Raw genomic sequence first — 24,831 nt, forward strand, 5'->3', positions numbered from 1 at the left:
TATGGCATACCGTAAATTACGTTTCATCAGAGGACAAAGGAAAGGGAAATTACATCTTTTAAAGAATAGTAAAATATTTGAAATCAGCAATAAATCACAGTAACATGCCTAATGTTTGCTGTCGATTGCTGACGCCGCCAGTGGGATACCCCCTTGGCCCTTATCACCATATGTTATTTATAAGTCTTAATTGGGGAAGACATGAGGGCAAATTGAGATAAGGGGGGCATTGGCCTTCATAAACTACATAATTTTTTATTTTTATTGGGGGTGTGGGGGGATTAGGTAAAAATCATGCAATAGGCCAGACGTAAACTGTTTAGTCTCAGTTTTAGCCGCTGCTCTCACCAACTCTTACCAAATAAGCCTAATTCAAGAGATTTCATAAGCAATTGACCGTAAAGACATACAAAAAACTACATTGTCCAAAGTTACCCCACATGCCGGGGTAACTTTGGACACGGATAATTTACAAAAACAAGGTGCTTTATTATGACCATGAAGATTTTGGATTAGTTAATTCTAATCTTTGCTCCATAACCCCTGAAAACACAAAACTTACATCCCTACTCTCTAGAATTTCCAAGATACAAAGCGAAATTGTTGAAATTGTCCAAGTTATCCCGGTTTACGGGTAATACTTTTCGTTAGTTTTCGTTATCTCGCGCTCAGATGTTAGAACGATGCTTGTTTAGGCTAGCTACCCAGTATGTCAATTGTACAGTATGTTTTACAATTTGAGAGTTTACTTAAACTAAGAGATGGGAAGAGAAAAGTTGCATCCAAATTTTCACACCCTTCCAGAATTTACCGAATATGATCCACTGTGATCCAACTCAGTAAATTTTCGTCATAACCATGATGGCTTTGTCACTTCCACTTCATTAATATGTTTATTACCGTATGCAGTGAATGAATTCGTGTTGAAGTTGATGTTTAAACCGTGCGATATTATTGACTTCCACATTCCATTTCGTACGTGAAGATTAGTTGATTTTTGCTGTTTTGCACCTGTAGTTTCTGTTTCTGACTGTTTATTTTAGATCTTGCCAGATATCACATGTGTTTGGTAGGATTAATCATTATTCTACCTAACTGAACGGTGCAATATCATTAAAAATGGCTGGAATTTGATTCAGTCTGAAAACTATAACAAGCCGTTGGTCGCAATCTAAAAATATTTGGAAATACCAGTAATAAGTTAATGCCGGGGTCCTGTTCCTGAATATTCTAGACACAAAATTGCAGTTTCTACGTATTCAATGAGTGTTTATTCACCATTACATGATAAAAACTCTCATCCAGTCTCCTTTGGAAGAATTTGACACAGAATCTGACCAAACGAAGCTTAAAAATTATTATCTGCAGTGTTATTCACAGTTTTAGTTACTAATGTTAACTGATCAGTGTATTGGAACAGTGTGATTTCATCGGTTCATCATGCTAAATGGGAAGTGCAGCATTTCATTGCCATAGTTGCCTTAAGTTACTGCCACCATGTTCCATCCTATCTGAACTGCTGTGTTTCTCATTCAATATCTCGAACCGAAACCATCATGTGTACTTTTGAGCATCAATGGACCCTGTTGATAGTAGTTTGCTAATTAGGCAAAACGTCCATAGTACCAATTCACGAAATGGACGTCTGCACTGATGTAATTTCTGTTGTCACAGAGCATTGTTTAATTAGTAGAAATCTCATCGTGACTACTCATCTGACTGTTCGATGGAAATTTATTCTCTTCACAAATGTGATATTGCTGTATAGATTAAACGATGCTCAGAGTCACCAATATTGCGTCGCCTGAACACCAATATACTGCAAAGATAGTTTTTGTAAAACTTTTTTACCTGAAACATAGCTGAACATTGAATTAAATATGCTTTAAAAGGGTTTCTCCACAAAAAGTCTTCAAGATGTTGGATTGTAGGTGTACAGTAGCCATAATTAATAAACTGTTAGTGGTATTTTTTATTCATGCCTGACGGATTAGCATAGCATTGTGATATCTGGTTTTCTATGGTGTTAATTGTTGACATTGTGACATTGGCTATTATTTTTCTTTAGTGTAACTTGTTGGTGTAATTTATCAATTTGGGTGTGTCTATGAACGGCAAGTTTCTTCTGGATAAATCCAGGGCATTTGATAATCAGGGATCGTTTGGACCACTGCCAAAGTGAGAGTGAATTAGGTAAGCAATTGCTTCTGTAATCTGTTAAGCTGCCAGCCAGCCCAGCACTGCCTTACTCAGATTATTGTGAGATGTTCGGTTAGCTTCATGAAGCTGGAATACCTATCAGCAGTGCCTGTGCTTGACCTCCCTTTTAAATGTTATGACTCCCTATACATATGTTGTGTCACAGGCCACTCTGGCCAACAGACTTCTGTATTATCAGTTACTATATAACGTTGTGCCAGTTCATTTCTTGAGTAATCTTTATCGACTATTTAGCCATGGCATGTCCTCAAGGCTGATATCCTACAGGATATTTTTGTAAGGTTTTGTCTGTCGCTCCATTCGCTACTCAGAGGTATTGATATTATTTTTACCTCATTGAAACATGCCGGATATTAAGTGTAGTTTACAATACCAATTCTCACCTTGGTCAAACTCATGAGTATAAGTCCAAAACAAGCGTTTTCTTTTGATTTGGATTTTTGAATGATGATGGTCAAAAACTCTTGGGTTTTGATTTGGAATATAGCTCTGGATTTGGTGTGCGGACTGTTTTTAACCTCCTTATCCTTCTGTAAATTTCTGCCCTTTGTTTTTTCCATAATACCGGTATTGCGTAGTCAGAACTCTGGCTCAAAAGCGGGTGTAATGGCAGCCAGTTTAGACCTTCATGTCTGTAGGTAAATGGGAAATACTAGAACACAAACTGGGGGAGCATATTATAAATATAGCGAACTCTAATGTAAGGTTCTTGTAATGTCTCCAGTTGTGATTTTTGGTTACTCGACTTAAGATGATTTGTGTATTGACTGGACTTGTACTCGAGTCATTGCTCATGACTCGATCATTCGTCCAAGTGACATGACTCGAGACTCGGATGGCTAGGACAGGTATTTCGTTGTAATTTCGACGAATAATAAGCTATCGCATCACATATTATTATTGATATTTCGTCTATCAACTATCAGTATGCCGGTGTTTATAAGTTAAGACCAGAAACTGCAAAGAGTCGTTCGCTACTTGCAACAATAGGCGCCGAGTTACAGGGTGGCGGGTAGGGCTATTGAAAAATGACTTTTTTCTCAAATCGTACTGGGTACTTGATAAAATTGTTAGGATACCTAATTTAAGCCTACACACAAAATTTGGTTCAATTCCATCCAGTAACCGCTTTGCTACATGAGAAGAAAGTTTCTATTTATTATATAAAAAAAAAAAAAAAATTGAGTCGAAAAATTTGGATTTGAATAAAATAGTATTTACGGTGACCGATTCTTTGTTTATATATTATAGTTGTGCTCACCGTAAATACTATTTTATTCAAATCAAAATTTTTCGACGGCAATAACTCTGCTTCCACTGGTTGGAATTGAACCAAATTTGGTGAGCATCGTTTCTATAGACAGCCTAACACTTTCATGGGGTGAACAGAAAATTTTCATATTTTTTATTATCTATTTTTATATGATAAATAGAAACTTTCTTCTCCTGTAGAAAAGCGGTTACTGGCTGGAATGGAACAAAATTTTGTGTGCAGGCTTAAATTAGGTAACCTTACAGTTTTATCAAGTAGCCAGTACGATTTGAGAATAAAAGTCATTTTTGAAGAGTCCTAGTGGTGGGGTGGCGCATATATTTCTATTGTCTCGCCAGTTATGTACAACATCAGCCCAACGAGATCATCATTGATGTCAATTACCGAGTTTTAAATGCCAACTATTTACCATTAACGGAAACGCGCGCTAATAATTGAATATGAAGCTTCCTCGTCGACGACAAACGAGTGCTTTAAAATGCCCCAATAAATTGTAATCCGTTATTAGTAATCAGCGGGGCAAGTCTTTGCAACTTTTTTTATAGCTTCCGACAATTTCTTTGGTATTCAGAATCTATGTACTCTGTACTGTGATGTTTTAAGGTGTTTGGAGGGATTTTAAAGGGCAACTTTTTGCAACTTTTCTCTTTTTTTCATGCCAATTTTTGCTGCAACTTTTCTCAAATATTGCGTAAAAATGTTAATGAGTGATTTAAAAACATGCTACAAACTACTTCTAGTATGGTTCTCTTTGATTTGCATAACAAAGAGCTATATGATGGGTTAGCTGCATCTCACTGTTATCTATGACACAATAACTTGCAAGCAAGAAGTGGAAGTACCCCTGCAAAGCACAAACGTGCCCAAACCATATATAAATAGATCGCTTTATTAATTCTGTCATTTAAATTTGTGGCAGTTTTCCATTTCACGAACGCCCAGGCAAGACAGCCATTTTACACTGGATCACCTATCTCAGGCTATTGATTCTGTTAAAGTCGCCGAAAGTGCGTTTTTCTGTCAGGCCTCGAGTGAAGTTTGCAGACCTAGGAGGTTTTTGGGTGTGTTATTTGACTGTTTTTGGAGAGGGGTTATCGCTGCGCTGTTTTGCATTTGGTAGGCGGAATTATTCCCGCATTGCGTAATTTCTTGCTGTGTGCCGGGAAAAAAATGTAATTTTTAGCGGTTTTGTCAGACCATCCGTTAAGCTAAATGGCAAAGTAACAAATTTAACAGCTCTGCAGGAACTAAGTTATACAGCGGGACCTTACGAGTCTCATACCCTAATAATTCAACAAAAATTCTGAATGTAACTTTTGTTAAAATTAAGTGCAACTTTGTCGCGATTTAAGTGCAACAAAAACTTGCTCTAGTAACCAGACAATCGAAACGACATCATTTTCGACACGCCTGGGCTGAGGCTTCGATACACCATCTCTTCTCTCGACCAGACAAGCAAATTCACATTGTCCATCTCCTGATTAAATTGTATTTGCGCGCATATTCGTTTACAAAATAATTCTTCGGTTAGTTTCGTGATAGGAATGGAAAGTCCTCCATGGGCATCTTGCGCATATTCATTAGGGTACTCCAGCAAGGCTTTGCCAATTTTATTGGGAAATGCAGCGAAGCGCTCAATTGAAGTTATAATGAGCAAACAATTGCCGTGATGTCACACTTGCAAGTTGAGGAATTACTGATTAGATGCGCGCTTTCTTGTTTGCCATCATCTATAGGCTGATTCATGTCTGCTTTATACACTCGTATTCCCTCGGTGTCACTTGTCACTGTCAGTGTTTGATTTGTTACTAATACTGCGCATTGTGCAGTGCATGGTGTTGAATGACGTTGTCAAATATTGATGCAACACGAGATTCTCGGTCGCGCAGATTCTGAATATATTCGATTAGCTTGAACGGGGACCTTCTATGTTCCAATTAACGTCATTGCTGGTCGGACTCTATCGGGCGCAACCATATCGCGACACGAATTACAAACCATTGGGATTTGTATTTCTATTGATAAGGTCGCGGCATGCCCCCATATTGCTCTTGCTGCAATTACACGTGGATAATGAAATCGCGCCATTTCACAATCAAATTCGACTGGCTGATCCGGGCCTCGAACTGATATTAACCAGCGCGTTGTCGGTAAAACCCTATGTGCCTACTGCGTAGCCCAGTGTTGGGATGACTCGAGTCATGACTTGACTCGAGTCAGACTCGAGTCACCTTTTTCGTATGACTTGACTTGACTTGACTCGGATCATCAAAAATGTGGATTGACTCGTGACTCGGAGCAAAATTCACGAGTAAATTTCAAGTCATCAAGTAATCGGTGTCGATAAAAATCACTGTATCTTCCATATGTTCGGATTGTTCGCGAAACGCTGGTGTAACCCGTGAGAGCGACAAATCACTCAATGATCGTGTGTTTCACTGAGCCACCATTGTCTCATATAAATAAAATGACCACACACGTAGTAATTGAAGCGTACAGTATAGGTTGTCGTAAACTAGTAGTTAGGTATTTTAATAGCATAATATTCATTTCTGTTTTCTGTTCTTATACCTTAACCCAGTGGTTCCCAACCTGTGGTACGCGTACCACTAGTGGTACGCGAAGGTCTTCCAGGTGGTACGCGAGTGGATTCTGTTTTTTTCTCGAGTTAGTTCAGGTGGGATTGATTTTGAATTTTGTGAAGTTTTTTGGCTAATTATAAAAAGACAATTCCATGCATCCCATCAACCCTGGTTGATAATGCTTAGTTTAATAAAATTTGTTATTAGTTGTGGCGATATTTTTTGACATGTCAAAATATGTCAACATTTTGTAGACACAGCCAAAATATTTTTGACTCGTCCATTTCGTTTTTATCGTAGATTATGCACGGTCGGTGAACTTATCATTTGATATTTTACAGCTTGTAGCCTACTTTATATGCCTACCGTTATAGACGGCCCATTGTCTGCTCATCGTGAATCATAAACGGCCAAACGAAACAAATAGGTCGACAATGGACATGGTGTTATGGTCAACGTACCGCAATATCCTAACTGAAGCAAGACTGTTTAGACTGCTTGGGCATTGCCTGGTTTTTATGTCAAGAAGCGCATGATGAAAAATTGTGATGTAGACAGCATTGTCATAATGAAGCAGCACGGTGTGTCACCAGCAGTGTACGCACAACTTCAGTGTTGTCAACCAACAACTGCTGCTGTTGAACGTTCTTTCTCCATTCTGGGCAAGCTACTAAAGACAGACACTTTATACCCCAGAATGTAGAAAAGTATCTTTCGCTGTACTACAACAAGTTGTAATCACCTCTACCGTAATACGTGGTGTGACTACTAGAATTCTTCATAGGGCCGGATATCGTTGAAATAAAGTTTTATCATGTAAATATTTGTCAGTTTCCATGTCAAAAACGCATTTGCAGGCCAAACTACTTCGTAAGGACATACTCTCCCATCCAGAAATGAATATAAGTAGTACAATTTTAACGTCATGTGCAAAGGCACCTACTTTGCATACGTGAGGTCAAAATTTGCTCAAAATCCTCCATTTTTTCGGTAAAAAATCGCCTTAGCTATTACACCCACATAGTTCAATTACGTGATTATTACGTTATAAATGGTGGAAACAGTTTTGACCGCCTACGGCGCGCCTAACTTATGTAGGTGGTACGCGAGCACTGCATAAAACCTCGAAGTGGTACGTGGGTGGAAAAAGGTTGGGAAACACTGCCTTAACCAAACCTCTTGTTTTATTGAAATTGAATTCGAATATAGTTTATATACTCCTCAACCATTGGTGTAGGCTCGAATGGTATCATATCAACATGTAAATGAGTAATGTATTGGATCTTCTCAATTCGTTTTTCAAGTTTGGCTGGTAACTATAAACTGAGGCTATGCAATTACTTACGTAGTTGAACAGTTCTACGTATATGCCTGTGTGAGCGATACAGTGCCTTCCTGCGTGTATATTTAACTTTATATTCGTTCATCGGTTCGGAATCAATGACCACATCAATCTGTTAGTCAGACAGCTAGCAAAATGCAATGACGTAATCATGCCTCATACTTCGAAAAGGCAATTTGACTTGAATTGTGACTTGACTCGTGACTTGATTTGATTTGACTTGGCTCGACTTGACTCGAGTCACCTCCAAAAATCGAGTGACTTGACTTGACTCGAGTCACCTTCGAAAATCGATTGACTTGACTTGACTCGAGTCAAAATGTGCAATGACTCGAAATGACTCGTGACTCGAAGGTTGTGACTTGATCCCAACACTGGCGTAGACACGAAGTTATTCATTTAAAACTAGAAATCTCGTCCTTTTTAAATGCCAATTCACTAATTCGTATTATCGATGCTGCGTACTGCAAATTAGCGAGAATCATTTGTATACGTAATGGGTCGTTGACATCTGGTGTACGCTATCGTGGCAGGCTTGATTTAGCGCGCCTGCAAGCAGGAATGCACGCTATAATCGCTGGTATGAACTGTCACGTTAGGGCTCTTCAAAAATGACTTTTTTTCTCAAATCGTGCTGGCTACTTGATAAAATTGTTAGGTTACCTAATTTAAGCCTACACACAAAATTTGGTTCAATTCCAGCCAGTAACTGCTTTGCTACAGGAGAAGAAAGTTTCTATTTATTACCGGTATCTAAAAATAAATAATGAAAAATTTGAAAATTTCCTGTTCACCCCATGAAAGTGTTAGGCTGTCTATAGAAACAATCCTCACCAAATTTGGTTCAATACCAACCAGTGGAAGCGGAGTTATTGCCGTCGAAAAATTTTGATTTGAATACAATAGTATTTACGGTGAGCACAACTATAATAAATAAACAAAGAATCGGTCACCGTAAAAAGAGCCAACAGGATAGCGTAATGGTGAAGCGTCCGGCTTCTTGATCGGTAGGTCGTGGGTTCGATCCCCGGCCGGGTCAGACCAAAGACCTGATTAGTAACACTGGTATCCATGACCATAGGCGCCGAGTTACGGGGTGGCGGGGTGGCGCAGCCACCCCATGACACATTTATGGGGTGGCGGACACCCCATACAATAAGTTTGAACGCCCGCGGTCTGCGATTTCAAATCATAAGCGCTGTCAATTAGCGAGTCTGTGATAGCGCGCAAATGCCAACTATTTACCTTTAACCGATACGCGCGCGAATAATTGAACACGCAGCTTCGTTGGCGACGACGAACTAGTGCTTAAAACGCCCCAATAAATTGTAATCCGTGATTAATAATCAGACAATCGAAGCAACCTCGTTTGCGACGTCGATTTCGACACGCTTGTGCTGAGAAACACCATCTTCGCTCTCGGCCAGACGAGCGAATTCACGTTCTCCTTCTCTTAATTAAATTGTGTTTGCGCCCATATCCGTTTATAAATTAATTCTTGAGTTAGTTCCGTGATAATATCTTTAATTAGAGGCTAGGAGCGCGAAATAGAACAGTGTGTTTGTGTATGCCTGCGGATTGAAAGTCGTTCCTGCGCAAAGTCCGCATATTCATTACTCTAACAATCCTTCGCAAACTTTTACCGGGAAATGCAACAATGCAGCTCAAACGCCGTTATGTTGAGCTAACAATTGTCGCGATGTCAGACTTGGAACCCCATTGTGCTGTACGCAAGTTGTCTGATTCGTGTCTGCTTTATACACTCGTATTCACTCGGTGTCCCTCGTCAGTGTTTGATTTGTTATTAATACTGCGCATTGTGCAGTGCGCGGCGTTGAATTACGTTGTCAAAATTGATGCAACACGAGATTCTCGGTGGCACAAATTCTGAATTTATTCGATCAGTTTGAACGGGAACCGTCTATGTTCCAATATACTTCAATGCTGGATGGACTCTATCGAGCGCAACCATATCGCTTATCGAGTTTCAAACCTTTAGGATATGTAATTCTATTGATAAGGTCGCGGCATGCGCCCATATTGCTTTAACTGCAATAACACGTGGATAATTAAAAGCGCACCATTTTACGAATAAATTCGACTGGCTGATCGGGGCCTACGTAGGCCGTAGGCCCCGGGCTGATATTAACCAGCGCGTTGTCGGCATACAAGCCCCAGGTGCGTAGCCAGGGAGTTTCTCATTTATAACTAGAAATCCCGTTCTTTTGGAATGCCAATTCACTGATTCGTATTATCGATGCTGTGTACTGCAAATTAAAGAGAATCATTTGTATGCGAAATTGGTCATCGATATCTCATGTGCACTATCGTCTGCGGTTTTGTTCAGCACGTCCGCATGCAGGCCTGCTACCGTCCACAGAAACACTTTCGCCAAACAGTAACAATCTCTGAGTGTAACATTGTTTGTGTTTATGTATCTTTTTGATTAAAACTTATGCCCGCGTCTGAACAAATTGTGCTCGTTGCCATTGCCGAATCTGGGCATTTAGGTATGACTCGCGCACCCTGTAATTGTAATCATCATTGCAGGTTTGTCTTTTAATTTCGTTATCAGCGCAACCTTGCCGGCCGATTGTACAGTTCGATAAAATGGATCACTACTATGTATTTCGCACAGCCTACTGATGCTGATTTGAGCAAACTAACGGTCCCTTTGAGATGTACAAATTCGACCTTATCGTTAGAAACGTAGATTTCATCGCGAGCGTTGAGAAACACCATCTCCTATCGCGATTTGACGACCAAATATGCGTTCACCTTTTACAAATTAAAGTGCATTATTTGCATCGATGATGGCCGTAAGCCGCAAGTTCAAAATATTTTGTGAACCATTTTTGTGATAAATATTCTCGGAGCGCAAAGTTGAACAGTGTTTTATTTTGTGTGCCTGCCAGTTGAAATTTATTCCAGTGCCCATAATATTAATCCAATTATGCTTTGCTTACGTAAATCGAGAAATGCAGCAATGCAGTCAAAATCGAAGTTTTAATCAGCAACCAATTGTCGCGATGCGAGCTACTCAATACTTAGTAAAAACCCACCGGTAAGGGATAATTACTGTAATCTTAATTCTTGTATGTCTTTCGTGTTCCAAAATTGTCGCGCCGTGTTACTGCTCAGGCCAGGGACGAAAGTCGAGCGCGCGGCAATTTCGCACTCATCTCGGCGTCGCGTTGCATTGTGCGATGCGATATGCGTGCACAGACAAATCTCGCTAATTGGTCGCGGCCGCGGCCGCGCGTAACACTGATAATACGACTTGTTGAATTGCAACTGAATATTAGCGTCAGGATGGTCATTTCAAAAGGACGGGGTTTTGCGTTTCAAAAGGAGGTGGTTTCGACACCCCCTGGATACGCTCCTGCCGCCACCCCATGCAAAAATATAAGTCGGCGCCTATGTCCATGACATCCCTGCTTGGCGCTCATGCATTACTGGGATAGCATGGAGGGGTGGTGCATGACTCAGAGAGCCGTGATGGCTATGTCTGCACTTCCTTGTCCAGCATGGCATGCATATGTATAGATCGTGTGTATGTGTATCATGAGTCGGTGTATGTGCCGCAAAAAACATCAAGGACAAAAATAAACTACGTCCTTTCCTTTCCTACTGTCACGTGCACCGGGCTAGGCCTGATATCGTAACAAGCCTGAACTATCGAGTCTTCAGCAGGACTAGTGCATGTGATAACATCGCTGGCCTAAACTATAGCGTCTGCTACAGGCCTCGCATGATCTCTACTCATGCGATTGTTATATGATACTGGCTTAAGACTGACAGCGTGAAATTGAATGACTTTGAATCCACGCAATTCGCAACAAACACACTAGAATGGACGTGATTGATTAGCGCTTATAATAAAACATCAGAAGACGTGTAAGGACGAGGCCTGACTGAATCACCTGAAATATGTGCCGTTACAGAACAGATTGCACAGCAGACTTCAATCGTTTTAATTTGTGAAATAGCTCGTCGTCACCGAGGTGGGGGTATTCCAGTGTTCGCGTGCGTGTTGGTGAATAGTGAATTGTTGATATTGAAGCGACATCGAGGAATCGCTAATTAACCGCTGGACTCGCTGGCAGGCGTACTTATACACGCACATGCGTCAACACGATAAAGAAACAATTACAAACCCCTCCCTTTTTCATCTGGCCACACCATGTAAAAATAAAAGTCGGCGCCTATGCTTGCGGCATTATGTGCATTTGATTGGTGTCATAAAAAGAATGAAAATGTAAATTTTTTAGTAACTCCAAAGCAGCAAATTTAAATTTTCATAAAAAAGCATTGAAACTTGGATTTGAATTTTGCAATGATGATGGTTTGAATTTGGAGTACAACTATTCAATTGGTGTCCGGTTTGTGTGCTCAATCGCACCAACCTCGTCTAGAAATCGGCATTTTCTCGTTTTTTTGTTCAAGTGAACACTGCTTGATGTATCACTCCAATTCATGTAGAATAACGTATCGTATATCACACTGCTTTTTCACAGGTATTAATCTTAACCAATAAACTGTAAAGATCTCATAATGGACATAGTGAACAGCTTGCCAGATGAGATGTGGATGAAGATACTTGATTACCTCCCTCTTCATGACCGTCTTGAGTGGGTTCAATTTACGAACAAAAGGCTTTTGCAGCTTGCTGGAGACGTGCCTGCGGTCCAAAATCTCGATTTTCACGGATGCAGTAATGTATCGAACGATCTGTTGCTGAAAATAATCAGCCGTTCAAAGGACATTGTGAGGTTTTTATCATTCCGGGACTGCGCTTGGTTCTCGAATCAAATCTGCACCACCTTGCCGAGATTGAAAAATCTTGTTACACTGGATATATTGGGTTGTTTCTTGAGTAGCGAAACGTTGTACAGTCTGCTCCGCGCTACGCGCTCCATAAAAAGATTGGCTCTATCTACTACCGAACTGGTCATGAAAGATTTTTGTCAGTTGCAGTCAAAACGCGGATTGTCACTTCGAGTCTTACATGTAGAATTGCTTCACGATCCCGAAAAACTCAGCAGTCGCCAAACCAGAACGGTGTTGCAGAATTTTATCAAGACATGCTGTCATTCTAGACCACATTGCATATCAGTCCAAACTATGAAGCATTTGCCTCTAGAAGATTTTGACGATTTATTCTTTGATGCGAATCTTGCTGTTTATAGAGACTCCATCCAAAGAGTGACGCGGGAGGCGTGTGATGAAACTTACCATAATCAGATTCTGATTGCAGTTGCTTTTCATCGAGATGGTAGTCCTCTGTCGGCGGGTTGTATAGATGGAGCAAGGGTACTCTGTCTTCCTATGCTGTTGAGGGGTAGGAGTTTTTTTGCAGCATGTATTTGTACGGGACTATCACTGCCTCGTAAACTACATGAACTGGAGTATCTTATATGCTCGCCGTATGTACACTGTTATCCGGATTCTGCTGAGGCAGTTCTGCGAAATTGCAATATTCCGAAACTGACGCATCTGGACTTGGGCAGACGGTTCGCTTCTCATGTTGATATGTTCGATGCATTCTATGGTATATGCGATAAATTACCATCTTTCACAAACCTCGTTGAGCTTAATGTGTGTGGGCTGGAATTGCACGGTTACACGCTTCTATTCGGGATCATGGACTTGCAACATTTGAAGGGTTTGTCTTTTTCGCTCCATCTTCCCATACCATCCTATGACTCACATCCAGAGGAGGATGTAGTCAATTATGAATATGGGACAAGAGACACCGATGAAAGTTGCAGATATTCGATATTTTTGTCGAAATTGTTGAAAAATTTCCCCGATTTGGAAAAGTTGGAAATGACATGTAGCATGGATGCTCGAAAATACGTTGCTGTCAGTGATTTGGCACCGATCGGGATGCTGGGCAAACTTCGCTATCTATCTCTACACAGATTTATTTTGGACGATGTAGATCAGTTTACACAAATCCTGTCTAAAAACGCAAAGATATCATCATTGGATCTTGGTCACTTCCAGACTGATGTTGTCCGTGATTTTTCAGAGTGTTTTGGTTCTTTACGCCATCTCATTTATCTACGACTTGCCCATGATGATTTGGAGTCTGTATCGAAATTCAACGATTTGCACATGAGCAGCAATCTTCAAAGATTCACTCTGTATTCAAAGTCGACATTGTCAGTAGCGTGGATCGAGTCATTTCTGGGACCGGTTGTCGCAACTTGTGATCTGTTTTGTATGTGCCATATCGAATGTCAAAATGTGGACGCTGGTGTTAAAAAGATGATTGCAAAGTACCGGAAGCGTTGTGAATCAAAATATCGTAACAACGTGGTATTGTCATGCAGTGATGATCGTATCAGCCAACATCCAGTGTGTCAAAGTTGGCAGGGTAGGTCGTTTTCATCTGTCGCCACATACAGCCCTTTTGACTTTATAAAGATGCCTTGAGTGCAAATAAACGCATTCACCATCATGTTTCTGTTTTGAATTTTGTTCAACGTTATTTAACTGCCATTTTCTATGCAGTAATACTTTTCGTTATCTCTTTTATTCTCTCAATAGCACTCGGATGTCAGAACGATACTCGTATAGGCTAGCTACCCAGTATGTCAATTGTATGACATGGTTTACAATTTGAGAATTTGCTTAAACTAAGAGATGGGAAGAGAAGTCACATCCAAATTTTCACGCCCATCCAGAATTCACCGAATATGATCCATTCCGATCCATTTGGTAAATTTTTGTCTTATCCGTGATGGATAATTAATATGTGTGTTTCGGTATTGGCAGTAAATGAATTTGTGTTGAAGTTGATGTTTAAACAGTAGTTGTGCGATATTGACTTCCACATTTCATTTCATACATGAAGATAATATGTTCATTTTTGCTATTCTACCTAACTGAACCGTGCACTATCATTAAAAATGGCCGGAATTAGATTCAGTCTGAAAACTATAACAAGCCGTTGGTCGCAATCTAAAAATATTTGGAAGTACCGGTCATAAGTTTATGCCGGGATCCTGTTGCTGAATATTCTAGACACAAAATTGCAGTTTCTACGTATTCAATGAGTGTTTATTCTCAATTACATGATAAAAACTCTCATCCAGTCTCATTTGGAAGAATTTCACACAGAATCTGACCAAACGAAGCTTAAAAATTATGTTATCTGCAGTGTTATTCACAATTTTAGTTACTCATGCCAAGATCGCTGTATTGGAATTGTGTGATTTCATCAGTTTATCATGCTAAATGTGAAGCACAGCAGCATTTTCTTGCCATAGTTGCCTTCAAGTTACTGCCATCATGTTCCATCCTATCTGAACTGTTGTGTTTCTTATTCAATATCTAGAACCGAAACCATCATGTGTACATTTGAGCATCAATGGACCCTGTTGATACTAGTTAGCTAATTAGGCAAAATGTCCAGAGTTTCAATTCAGGAAGTGTATGTCTGCACCGATATAATTTATGTTGTCACAGAGCATTGTTTAATTTGTATCAATCTCATTCTGACGAATCATCTGACTGTTCGATGGAAATTTATTCTGCTCAGTCTTCACAAACATGATCGTGAGCTTTTGATTACATAATGCACCAAGTCTCCAATATTGCGTTACCCGAACACCAATTTACTGCAAAGATAGTCATTGTATAATATTCCAATCTGAAATATAGCTTAACATTGAATTGAGTTTGCTTTAAAAGGGTATCTCCACAATAAGTGTTCAAGATTTTGGTGCACAGTAGCCATGTTTATTTCACTATGAGTGGTATTTTTTATACATGCCTCGTGGATTAGCATTGTGATTGTAATTATTAACAATGTGAAATCGGTTGTTATTTTTCTTCAGTGTAATTTGCTAGTAGAATTTATCAAGTTGGGTGCGTCTATGAAGGACAACTTTCTTCTGGATAAGTCTGCGGAAGTTGCTGATCGCGGATCGTTTGGACCAGTCTTGAGTGAATTAGGTAAACTATAATAATCGTGATAAGCAATTCCTTCTGTCATCTGTAGAGCTGCCCACTAGCAGGCCTAATGCCTTACTCAGATTATTGTGAAACTAGCTTTCAGCAATGCCTGTGTTTGACCTCCCTTCTAAATGTTTTGACTGCCTGTATATATGTTGTGTCACACACACGCCACTCTGGCCAACAGGATTCTGCAGTATCAGTTAATGTATAATGTGCCACTGTGCCAGTTCATTTCTTGAGTAATATTTATTGACTATTTAGTCATGGTATTTCAGTAAGGTTGTTATGCTCCTTTGGCTACTCACCAGTATTGATATTATTTTGACCTCTGTTGAAATATGCCAGATATTATAACTAGATTAAGTAGCAATTTTCACCTTGGTCAAACTCGTCGGCCCTTTGTTTATTCCACGATATTACGTAGTCAGAAATCTGTTTCAAAAGCGGCTGTAGTGGCAACCAGGGTAGACCTTCATGTCTATATAAATTCGAAATAACAGAACCCAAACTGGGGTAGGATTTTATGAAGGTAGCGAACTCTCATGTAGTGTTGCAATGTCTCGAGTCGCGATTTTTTGGTCACTCGACTTCACTCGAGTCATTTCTACAATATGGATTGTGACTTGACTCGACTTAGGCAATTAGTGTATTGACCCGACTTGGACTGGAGTCATTGCCCATAACTCGATCATTCGACCAAGTTACATGACGCGAGACTCGGATGGCTAAGACAGCCGTTTCTATGTAATTTCGGAGAACAATAAACTACTGCATATTATTATTAGTGTTTCGTCTATCAACTATCGGTACACTGGTGTGCATAAAATAAGGCTATAAACTGTACAGTGGTGTTTGCTACTTGCGATGCTATTTGCATTCGATTGTTCACAAGAAAGAATGAAAATTTAGATTTTTCAACGGCTGAAGCAGCAAATTTTTAATTTTCATTAAAAAATTGAAACTTGAATTTCGCAGTGATGATGGAAAAGAACTCTTGAGGTTTGAATTTGGTGTCCAGACTGTGTGCTCAATTGCACCAACCCCGTCTAAAAATAGCACTTTCTCGTTTTTTATTCGCGCGAACAGTGCTTGATGTATCACTTCAATTCATGTAGAATACCGTAACATATATCACACTGCTATTTTCAGGTAATAATCTTAACCACCTATCTATAAAGATCTCGTAATGGATATCGTGAACATCTTGCCAGATGAGATGTGGGTCAAGATTCTTGATTACCTCCCTCTGCACGACCGTCTTGAATGGGTAAAATTTACAAACAAAAGGCTTTTGCAGCTTGCGGGAGACGTGCCTGCAGTCCAAAATCTCGATTTTCACGGATGTAGTTATGTATCGAATGATCTGTTTCTAAAAATAATCAACCGTTCAAAGGACAGTGTGAGATTTTTATCGTTTCGGGACTGCGCTTGGCTCTCGAATCAAATCTGCACCACGATGCCCAGATTGAAAAATCTTGTTACGCTGGATATATTGGGGTGTTTCTTGAGTAGCGAAACGTTGCACAGTCTACTCCACGCTACGCGCTCCATAAAAAGATTGGCTCTATCCACTACCGAACTGGTCATGAAAGATTTTTGTCGGCGGCAGTCAAAACGTGGATTGTCACTTCGGGTCTTACATGTAGAATTGCTTCACGATCCTAAAAAACTCGGCAGTCGCCAAACCAGAACGGTGTTGAAGAATTTTATCAAGACATGTTGTTATTCTAAACCTCATTGCATTTCAGTCCAAACTCTCAAGCATTTGCCTCTAGGTGATTTTGAAGATATATTCATCAAGGCAAATCTTGCGGTTCATAGAGACTCCTTACAAAGAGTGATGCGGGAGGCTTGTGATAACGCTTACTACAATCAGATACTGATTGCAGAGACTTTACATAGAGATGACAGTCCTCTGTCGGCCGGTTGCTTGGATGAAGCCCGGGTGCTCTGTCTTCCTATGCAGGGATTGAGGCATGGGAGTATGCACGCATCATGCTATTGTAAAGGAGAATACCTGCCTGATGAACTGCATGAACTGGAGTATCTTATTTGCTCTAGGAACGAATATGGTGATGGTGATGATCCAGATACTGCTGAGGCAGTTTTGCAAAATGGCAGTATTCCGAAACTGACACATCTAGACTTGGGCAGACGGTGCGCTTCTTATTTTGGTGACACCGAGGCATTCCCGGGAGTATGCAAGAAATTACTATCTTTCACAAACCTCGTTGAGCTTAATGTGTGTGGGCTTGATTTGAATGCTAACATGCTTCTATCAGCGATTACGGACATGAAACATTTGAAGGGTTTGTCTTTTTCGCTCCATCTTCCTATACAAACTGTCCCGGATCCAGAGCAGGATGTGATGAATTTTACAAGTAAGACGGGAGACGCTAATGAAAGTTGCAGGTATTCAATATTTTTGTCGAAATTGGTGAAAAATTTCCCAGATTTGGAGAAGTTGGAAATAAGTTGTAGCATGGATGCCCGAAAATGTGTTGCTGTCGGTGATTTGAAACCAATTGGGACTCTGGGCAAGCTTTGTTGTCTGTCTCTACATGGATTTATTTTGGACGATGTGGATCAGCTTGCACAAATCCTGTCTAAATGCACGAAGATATCATCATTGGACCTAAGTCACTTTGAGACTGATGTTGTCCGTGATTTTTCAGAGTGTTTTGCTTCGTTACGTCATCTCATTTATCTACGACTTGCCCATGATGACTTGGAGTCTGTCTCGAAATTCCACGATTTGCACATGAGTAGCAATCTTCAAAGATTCACTCTGTATTCAAAGTCGACATTGTCAGCAGCGTGGATCGAGTCATTTCTGGGACCGGTTGTTGCAACTTGCGATCATTTCTGTATGTGCCATATAGAATGTCAAAATGTGAACGTGGGTGTTAAAAAGATGATTGCAAAGTACCGGAAGCTTTGTGAGTCAAAATATCGTAACAATGTGGTATTGTCATGCAGTAATGATTGTATCAGCCAACATCCAGTGTGTCAAAGTTGGCAGGGTAGGTCGTTTTCATCTGTGGCCACATACAGCCCTTTTGACTTTCTGAAGATGCCTTGAGTGCAAGTAAACCGGTTTACCATCACATTTCTGTTTTGAATTTCGTTCAACGTCATTGATTTGCCATTTTCTTTGAATTATTACTTTTCGTTAGGTTTTGTTATCTTGTTCATTTTCTCGATACTCAGATGTCAGAACGATCCTCAAATAGGCTAGCTACCCAGTGTGTCAATTGTATGATATGGTTTGCAATTTTAGAATTTGCCTAAACCAAGAGTTGGAGAGTAGTTGCATCCAAATTTCCACACTCACCCAAAATTCACTCGATATGAACCATTTGGTAAGTTTTTCTCTAATCCATGATGGCTTTGTCAATTCCCTGTCATTAATATGTTTATTACGGCATCGGCAGTGAATAAATTTGTGTTGAAGTTGTTTTTTAAACTGTGTGATATTATTGACTTCTACATTCCATTTCGGATATGAACATTGTTACCGGTATGTTGATTTTTGTTCTTATTTGAACTGTGGTTTCTGTTTCTAACTGCGTATTTGAGATCTTCCCAGTTATCACATGTATTTAGTAGGAATAATCATTATTCTACCTAACTGAACCCTACAATATCATTAAATATGGCCTGAATTTGATTCAGTATGAATACTATAACAGGTCGTCCTTAATCTCAAAATAGTTGGAAATATCTGACACAAATTTGGAGTTTTTTTTATGTATTCTATTAGTGCATATCCACAATTACACCATAAAAACTCTCATCCAATGTCATGTGAACAAATTGAACATAGAAGCTGACTAGATGGAACTTATAAATTAGTTCATCTACGGTGTTATTCACAATTTTAGTTATGCTAACTAATCACCGTATTGGCTCAGTGTGATTTTGTCATTTCATCATACTAAATATGAATCACAGCATTGTCTTGTCATAATTGCCTTCAAATTACTGCCAGCATGTTATATCTTATATGAACTGCTGTTTTTCTCAATTCAATATCTAGAAACGAAATGATCATGCTTACTGTGTACATTTGATCATCAAAGAACATTTTCATCACTAGTTTTTTAATGTAGTCAAACGTCCAGAGTTTCAATTCATTAAATGTATGTTTATGCTAATGGGTAATTTATGTTGTCACGGAGCATTTTTCAATTTGTAGAAATCTGATTGCGACTTTGATGGAAATTTATTTTCTCTGCAAACGTAATCTAGCTCTATAGATTACACGATGCACTAAGTCTCCCAATTTTGCGTCACCTGAACACCAATTCACTGCATAAATCGTCATTGTAAAACATTCTTACCTGAAACATATCTTAACATTGAGTTAGGATTGCTTCAAAAGGGTATCTCCTCGAAAATCTGAGATGTTGGTGCACAGCAGTCATAATTATTACACGATAAGTGGTATTTTTGGTTCACGCCTGACGGATTAGAATTGTGATGTCTGGTTTTCTATTGTGTTAATTGTTGGCATTGTGATATCACCTATTATTTTTCTTTAGTGTAATTCATTAGTATAATTTGTCAATCTGGATGTGTCTATGAACGACAAGTTTCTTCTGGATTAGTCTGGAAAATTTGCTAATCACACCACTGCGGAAGTGAGAAAGTGAGAGTAAATTACGTAAGTCATTGGTTCTTTATTCTTTTGAGATGTCAACTGGCACTGCCTTACTAAGATTATTGGGAAGTCAACTTTGTAGAGCTGGGATACCTATCGGTAATGCCCGTGATGGACCTACATTTTAAATGTTTCGATCCCTATAGATATGTTGTGTCACAGGCCACTCTGGCAAACAAGTGTCTGTATTATCTGTTTCTGTATAATGTTGTGATAGTTCATTTCTTGAGTATTATTTATTGACTATTTCGTCATGACATCTCAAGTCTGGTATCCTACAGGATATTTTTGTGAGGTTCTGTCGCTCCTTTGGCTACTCACTAGTATTGATATTAATTTTAACTCATTGAAGCATGCCGGATATTAAATCTAGATTCCAGCACCGAATTTTCACCTTAGTCAAATTCATTGTGAAAAGTCAGGGTACATGGAATAAGTATTGGTCCAAAACAAGCGTTTTCGTATAATTTGGAGTTTTGAATGATGATGGTAAAAAACGTATAGGTTTTGATTTGGAGTATAGCTCTGAATTTGAGGTGCGGACTGTTCTCAATCTCTCTAGCCTTGTGTGAATATCTGACCTTTGTTTTTTCCTAATTCAAATAAGCACTGCTCTATATCATTGCAATTGATATAGAAGAGAAGACCGTAACATATCAGCCTTTTATATTCAGATAACAGTTGCAAGATTTCATGATGGATATTGTGAGCTGCTTGCCTGATGAAATCTGGATAAAGATCCTTGATCACCTACCAGTACATGACCGTCTCGAATGGGTTAAATTTACACACAGAAGATTTTTTCATCTCGCTGGAGACATGCCTGCTGTCGAAAATCTCGATTTTCACGGGTGTAGTTATGTATCGAGCAACACGTTTCTGCGTATAATCAAGCGCTCGAGAGACAGTGTGAGATTTTTATCTTTCCGCGATTGCGCTTGGCTTTCGGATCAAATCTGCACCACCATGCCAAGATTGAAAAATCTCGTTACTCTGGATATCATGGGATGTTTCTTGAGCAGCGAAATCTTACACAGTCTACTTCGCTCTACTCGTTCCATAAAAAAATTAGCTTTATCCACTACGGAACTGGTCATGAAAGATTTTTGTCGGTTGCAGTCAAAACGCGGACTGTCACTTCGAGTGTTACACGTAGAATTGCTTCACGATCCCGAAAAAGTCTGTAGTGACGAAACCAGAACGGTGTTGAAGAATTTCATCAAGACATGCTGTTATTCTAAACCGCACTGCATTACAGTCCAAACGCTCAAGCATTTGCCTCTTTACGAATTTCAGGATATTCTAATAGAAGCCAACCTTATAGTGTATCGAGACTCAATCCACAGAGTGATGAGGGAGGATTACGCTGAAACATACCAAAATCAGATGCTGTTTGCCGTTGCTTTACATCGTGACGGCAGTGAACTGTCATCAGGTTGCTTAGATGCAGCCCGCGTGCTGTCTCTTCCTATGCAGATGAGACATAGGAATATACTTGGATCGTGTTATTGTAAAGGGAAATGCCTGCCTTTTACGCTACATGAACTGGAGTATCTCATTTGCTCAAGAGATGAATATTGTGATGACCCAGATACTGCTGAAACGGTTTTGCTTAACTGCCGCATTCCAAAACTTACCCATCTAGACTTGGGCAGACGGTTCGATTCTTGTTTGGGGTCCTTTGACGATATATTCAAGAAATTACCGTCTTTCACAAACCTAGTTGAACTGAATCTGTCTGGCCTGGACTTGGATGCGAACACGCTGCTGATTGCAATTGTGGGCATGAAATATTTGAAGGGTTTGTCATTCTCACTTCACATTCCATCACAATGTGACTCAAAACAGAATGGAATGGTTTTAAGGTCAAGGGACAGAGATGCAGGTCGCATATATTCAATATTTTTGTCCAAGTTGACGACAAATTTCCCAGGTTTGGAAAAGCTGGAACTGATCTGTAGCGTGGATGCAAGAAAATACGTTACTGTCTGTGATCTGAAACCAATTGCAAAGCTCACCAAACTGCGTCATCTATCTCTACATCGATTTCCTTTGGACAATGTGGATCAGCTCGCACAGATCCTGTCCGAGAATATGAATATTTCTTCATTAGATCTCGGTCACTTTGAGACAGATGTTGTCTGTGATTTTTCTGAGTGTTTTGCTTCGTTACGCAATCTCAATTATCTACGACTTGCCCATGATGATTTAGAGTCTGTATCGAAATTCCGCAATTTGCACATGAGTAGAAATCTTCAAAGATTCACTCTGTATTCGAATTCCACCTTGTCACCGGCGTGGATCGAGTCATTTCTGGGACCGGTTGTTGCAACCTGCAATCTGTTCTGTATGTGCCATATTGCTTGCAAAAATGTGGATGCAGATGTTAAAAGGCTAATTGCAAAATACCGGCAAATTTGTGAATCGAAATACCGTAACAAGGTGATATTGTCATGCAGTGGTAATCGTATGACCCAACATCCAGTGTGCCAAAGTTGGCAGGGACGCGCAATCTCACAGGTCGCCACATACAGCCCTTTTGACATCGTAAAAAAACCATGAGTGTAAATTTTAGACGCGTAGCCAGCCAGAAAATAAGTAGGGGGTGAATTTACTAATATAGCATCAATTCATTAGCGTTGAGTACATGCGTAAATGCTGGCGATTATACAATATCCTCGTGTGACGAAGTATGATAGGCTTGCCAACGAGTCCGGCAGTGCTGTCAATTAGCGAGTCCCTGATCTCTTATGAACAATAAATTATGCGAGCTGATCAGCATGTATTACGTAGCTCAAGTCATTATGACCAAGTTGATATGGAGTCTGTTCTATAATGGCATTTCCAATGGCCCAATCATATATCATCTTTAATAGCTCAAGCTTTGACACACATCTTATGGTATTTTCAGTATTAGCGGAAATCAATGTTCCGCACGCACATGTTTGCGGGCATTCGATATCATTAAGTTTCGTGATGTCACTCTTCAATCACACCCGAACCCCCTGGCTACGCGCCTGGTATATGGTGTCCTAACTTGACAGCATATTTCTGATTCTAACTTCATTTTTTGTCAATTGGCATTGAACTGCCATTTTCTTTAAAATAAATATGAAATTCATTTCATTCATTCATCTATCATTTCATCCATAATGGTAAGAACATCAGTCTTGCGGGCTAACTTCCCACCATGTCAATTGTATGACATAGTTCAGAATTTGAGAAGGATCTAAAGTGAATTAGCTAGTTTGATTGAAATAATTACTTACACCCCTCATGATATCACCAAATATGATCCGGTGTGTTCCAATTTGTGAATTTTAGTGTAATTCCAGACGTGTTACGTCCATGTCAATGATATTTTCATTATTATATTGGCTGTCAATATAATTGTGCTGATCCTTAACAATGTAGGCCTACGCAATATTAGCTATTGCGAATATTGCAGTCTCAGCATTTGAAAAGCTACTCGTTGATACAGAACCTCAATATACAAATGAATAGCATATTCACATTGAAATGAACCTGAATATTTTCTGCTGACATTTGTCAGGGGTAATTCGTCATCAACTAGTAGATCATTTGAAAGAGCAATGCATACCAGGGTAGTAACCAAGTCACAAGGCTCCGAGTCAAAAGTCGAGTCATTTTCAATTCACCACCGAGTCAAGTCCGAGTCCATGTCAGCGAGCAGAGGGTCGAGTCCAAGTCATGGTGTTTTGACTCGAGTCGCAGTCCAAGTGATTGCGTTGATTGCTCAGTTTTCGGTTAAATTCTTGTTTAATCCATTTTTTATCACTCTTTTCGGTGCTACAGAACTATTCGCATTTATAATGTACTAATTTTCCTCACTCTTAACAGTTTGTGGTCTTATTTTCAAATACCAGTACCAATAGACGATATACCAATGGTGCGCTCACTTTTCTATTCTTCGAAATTACAATAAAATGTTGGTCTTGCCCGCCTAATTCATACACAATGACTCGAGACCACGTCGCGTCATTACAAAGATTGACTCGAGTCATTTCTGTATTCTGAGAAAATGACTAGAGTCGAGTCATGAAAAAATTGCGACTCGAGTCATTGCAACCCTGTTGCATATCAACAATGGTATCGCAAAAATGAAGTCACCGGCATTGAAATGTCGAATAATCAAGGTGATGTCCTTTCGAATTCTCCACTAGTTGATAACGGTCACCTCTGACGAGAGTCAGCCAAAAATATTCGAGTTGATTTCAGTATGAATATGCTATCCAGAAGAGTAATAATTGTACATCATTATGCATACATATCACATTTCGTATATAGGTTTTCATGCATAAATATCATTGCAAGAGAGAATGGCCTATGTAGGTGTCTGGTTTTGGGTGAAACAATTCAAATGCTATGAGGATCATTTGAAAAATGAAGCCCGTATACTGGGGGCAAAGAAATGAACCATGTCCTCGTTATTGGTTTCACCGCATATAAGATATTGAATTTATGTATATCATCGTGCATGATTAATTTAATTTTCAATGCTTCCACTGTTCAGCAGTATCCATTTCCATATTTCATTTTATGCATCAGCATCATGTTCATTTGTTGTTATTTTGACTTGCTCACTTCACTTTTGTCTCACACTGTTTACGTACCTGACACCATGCTAGTTGTCACATGCATATGGTATAATATATCAGCATTTTCTTTCAATAGCTGCCAAACAATCACATGCTCAATTGCATCAACCTGCTAAAAATCCATCATTTGTTGTTATTTTCAAATGAACAGTGTTTGATACATC

At 39.6% G+C, this 24,831-nt stretch overlaps 2 protein-coding genes across 4 annotated transcripts in view; both read left to right on the plus strand.

Moving 5' to 3' along the window:
* The first annotated feature begins 902 nt into the window (after positions 1–902).
* LOC145435135 (uncharacterized) overlaps positions 903–24,831 on the plus strand; it is a 63,136-nt gene continuing 39,207 nt past the window's right edge. Inside the window, exons 1-2 of one of the 3 annotated variants that reach the window (XM_080312417.1) lie at positions 903–2,193; positions 11,935–14,263. In XM_080312417.1, coding sequence (XP_080168543.1) covers positions 11,972–13,858 — 1,887 coding nt within the window. In that variant the 5' untranslated portion in view covers positions 903–2,193; positions 11,935–11,971 and the 3' untranslated portion in view covers positions 13,859–14,263. Of the gene's footprint in view, positions 2,194–11,934; positions 14,264–16,534; positions 19,930–24,831 lie in introns of those variants that run through there. The other 2 variants (XR_013913716.1, XM_080312416.1) reach the window with 2 other exon arrangements.
* On the plus strand, positions 19,920–24,750 carry LOC145435136 (uncharacterized). The gene is made up of 2 exons (XM_080312419.1): positions 19,920–20,051; positions 20,723–24,750. The coding sequence occupies exon 2, from the start codon at positions 20,742–20,744 to the stop codon at positions 22,608–22,610; it is 1,869 nt and encodes a 622-aa protein (XP_080168545.1). The 5' UTR covers positions 19,920–20,051; positions 20,723–20,741; the 3' UTR covers positions 22,611–24,750.

The sequence above is a fragment of the Botryllus schlosseri genome, chromosome 3, assembly GCF_051294905.1.
Source record: "Botryllus schlosseri isolate E-star chromosome 3, Bs_hap1, whole genome shotgun sequence".
Classification (NCBI taxonomy): domain Eukaryota; kingdom Metazoa; phylum Chordata; class Ascidiacea; order Stolidobranchia; family Styelidae; genus Botryllus; species Botryllus schlosseri.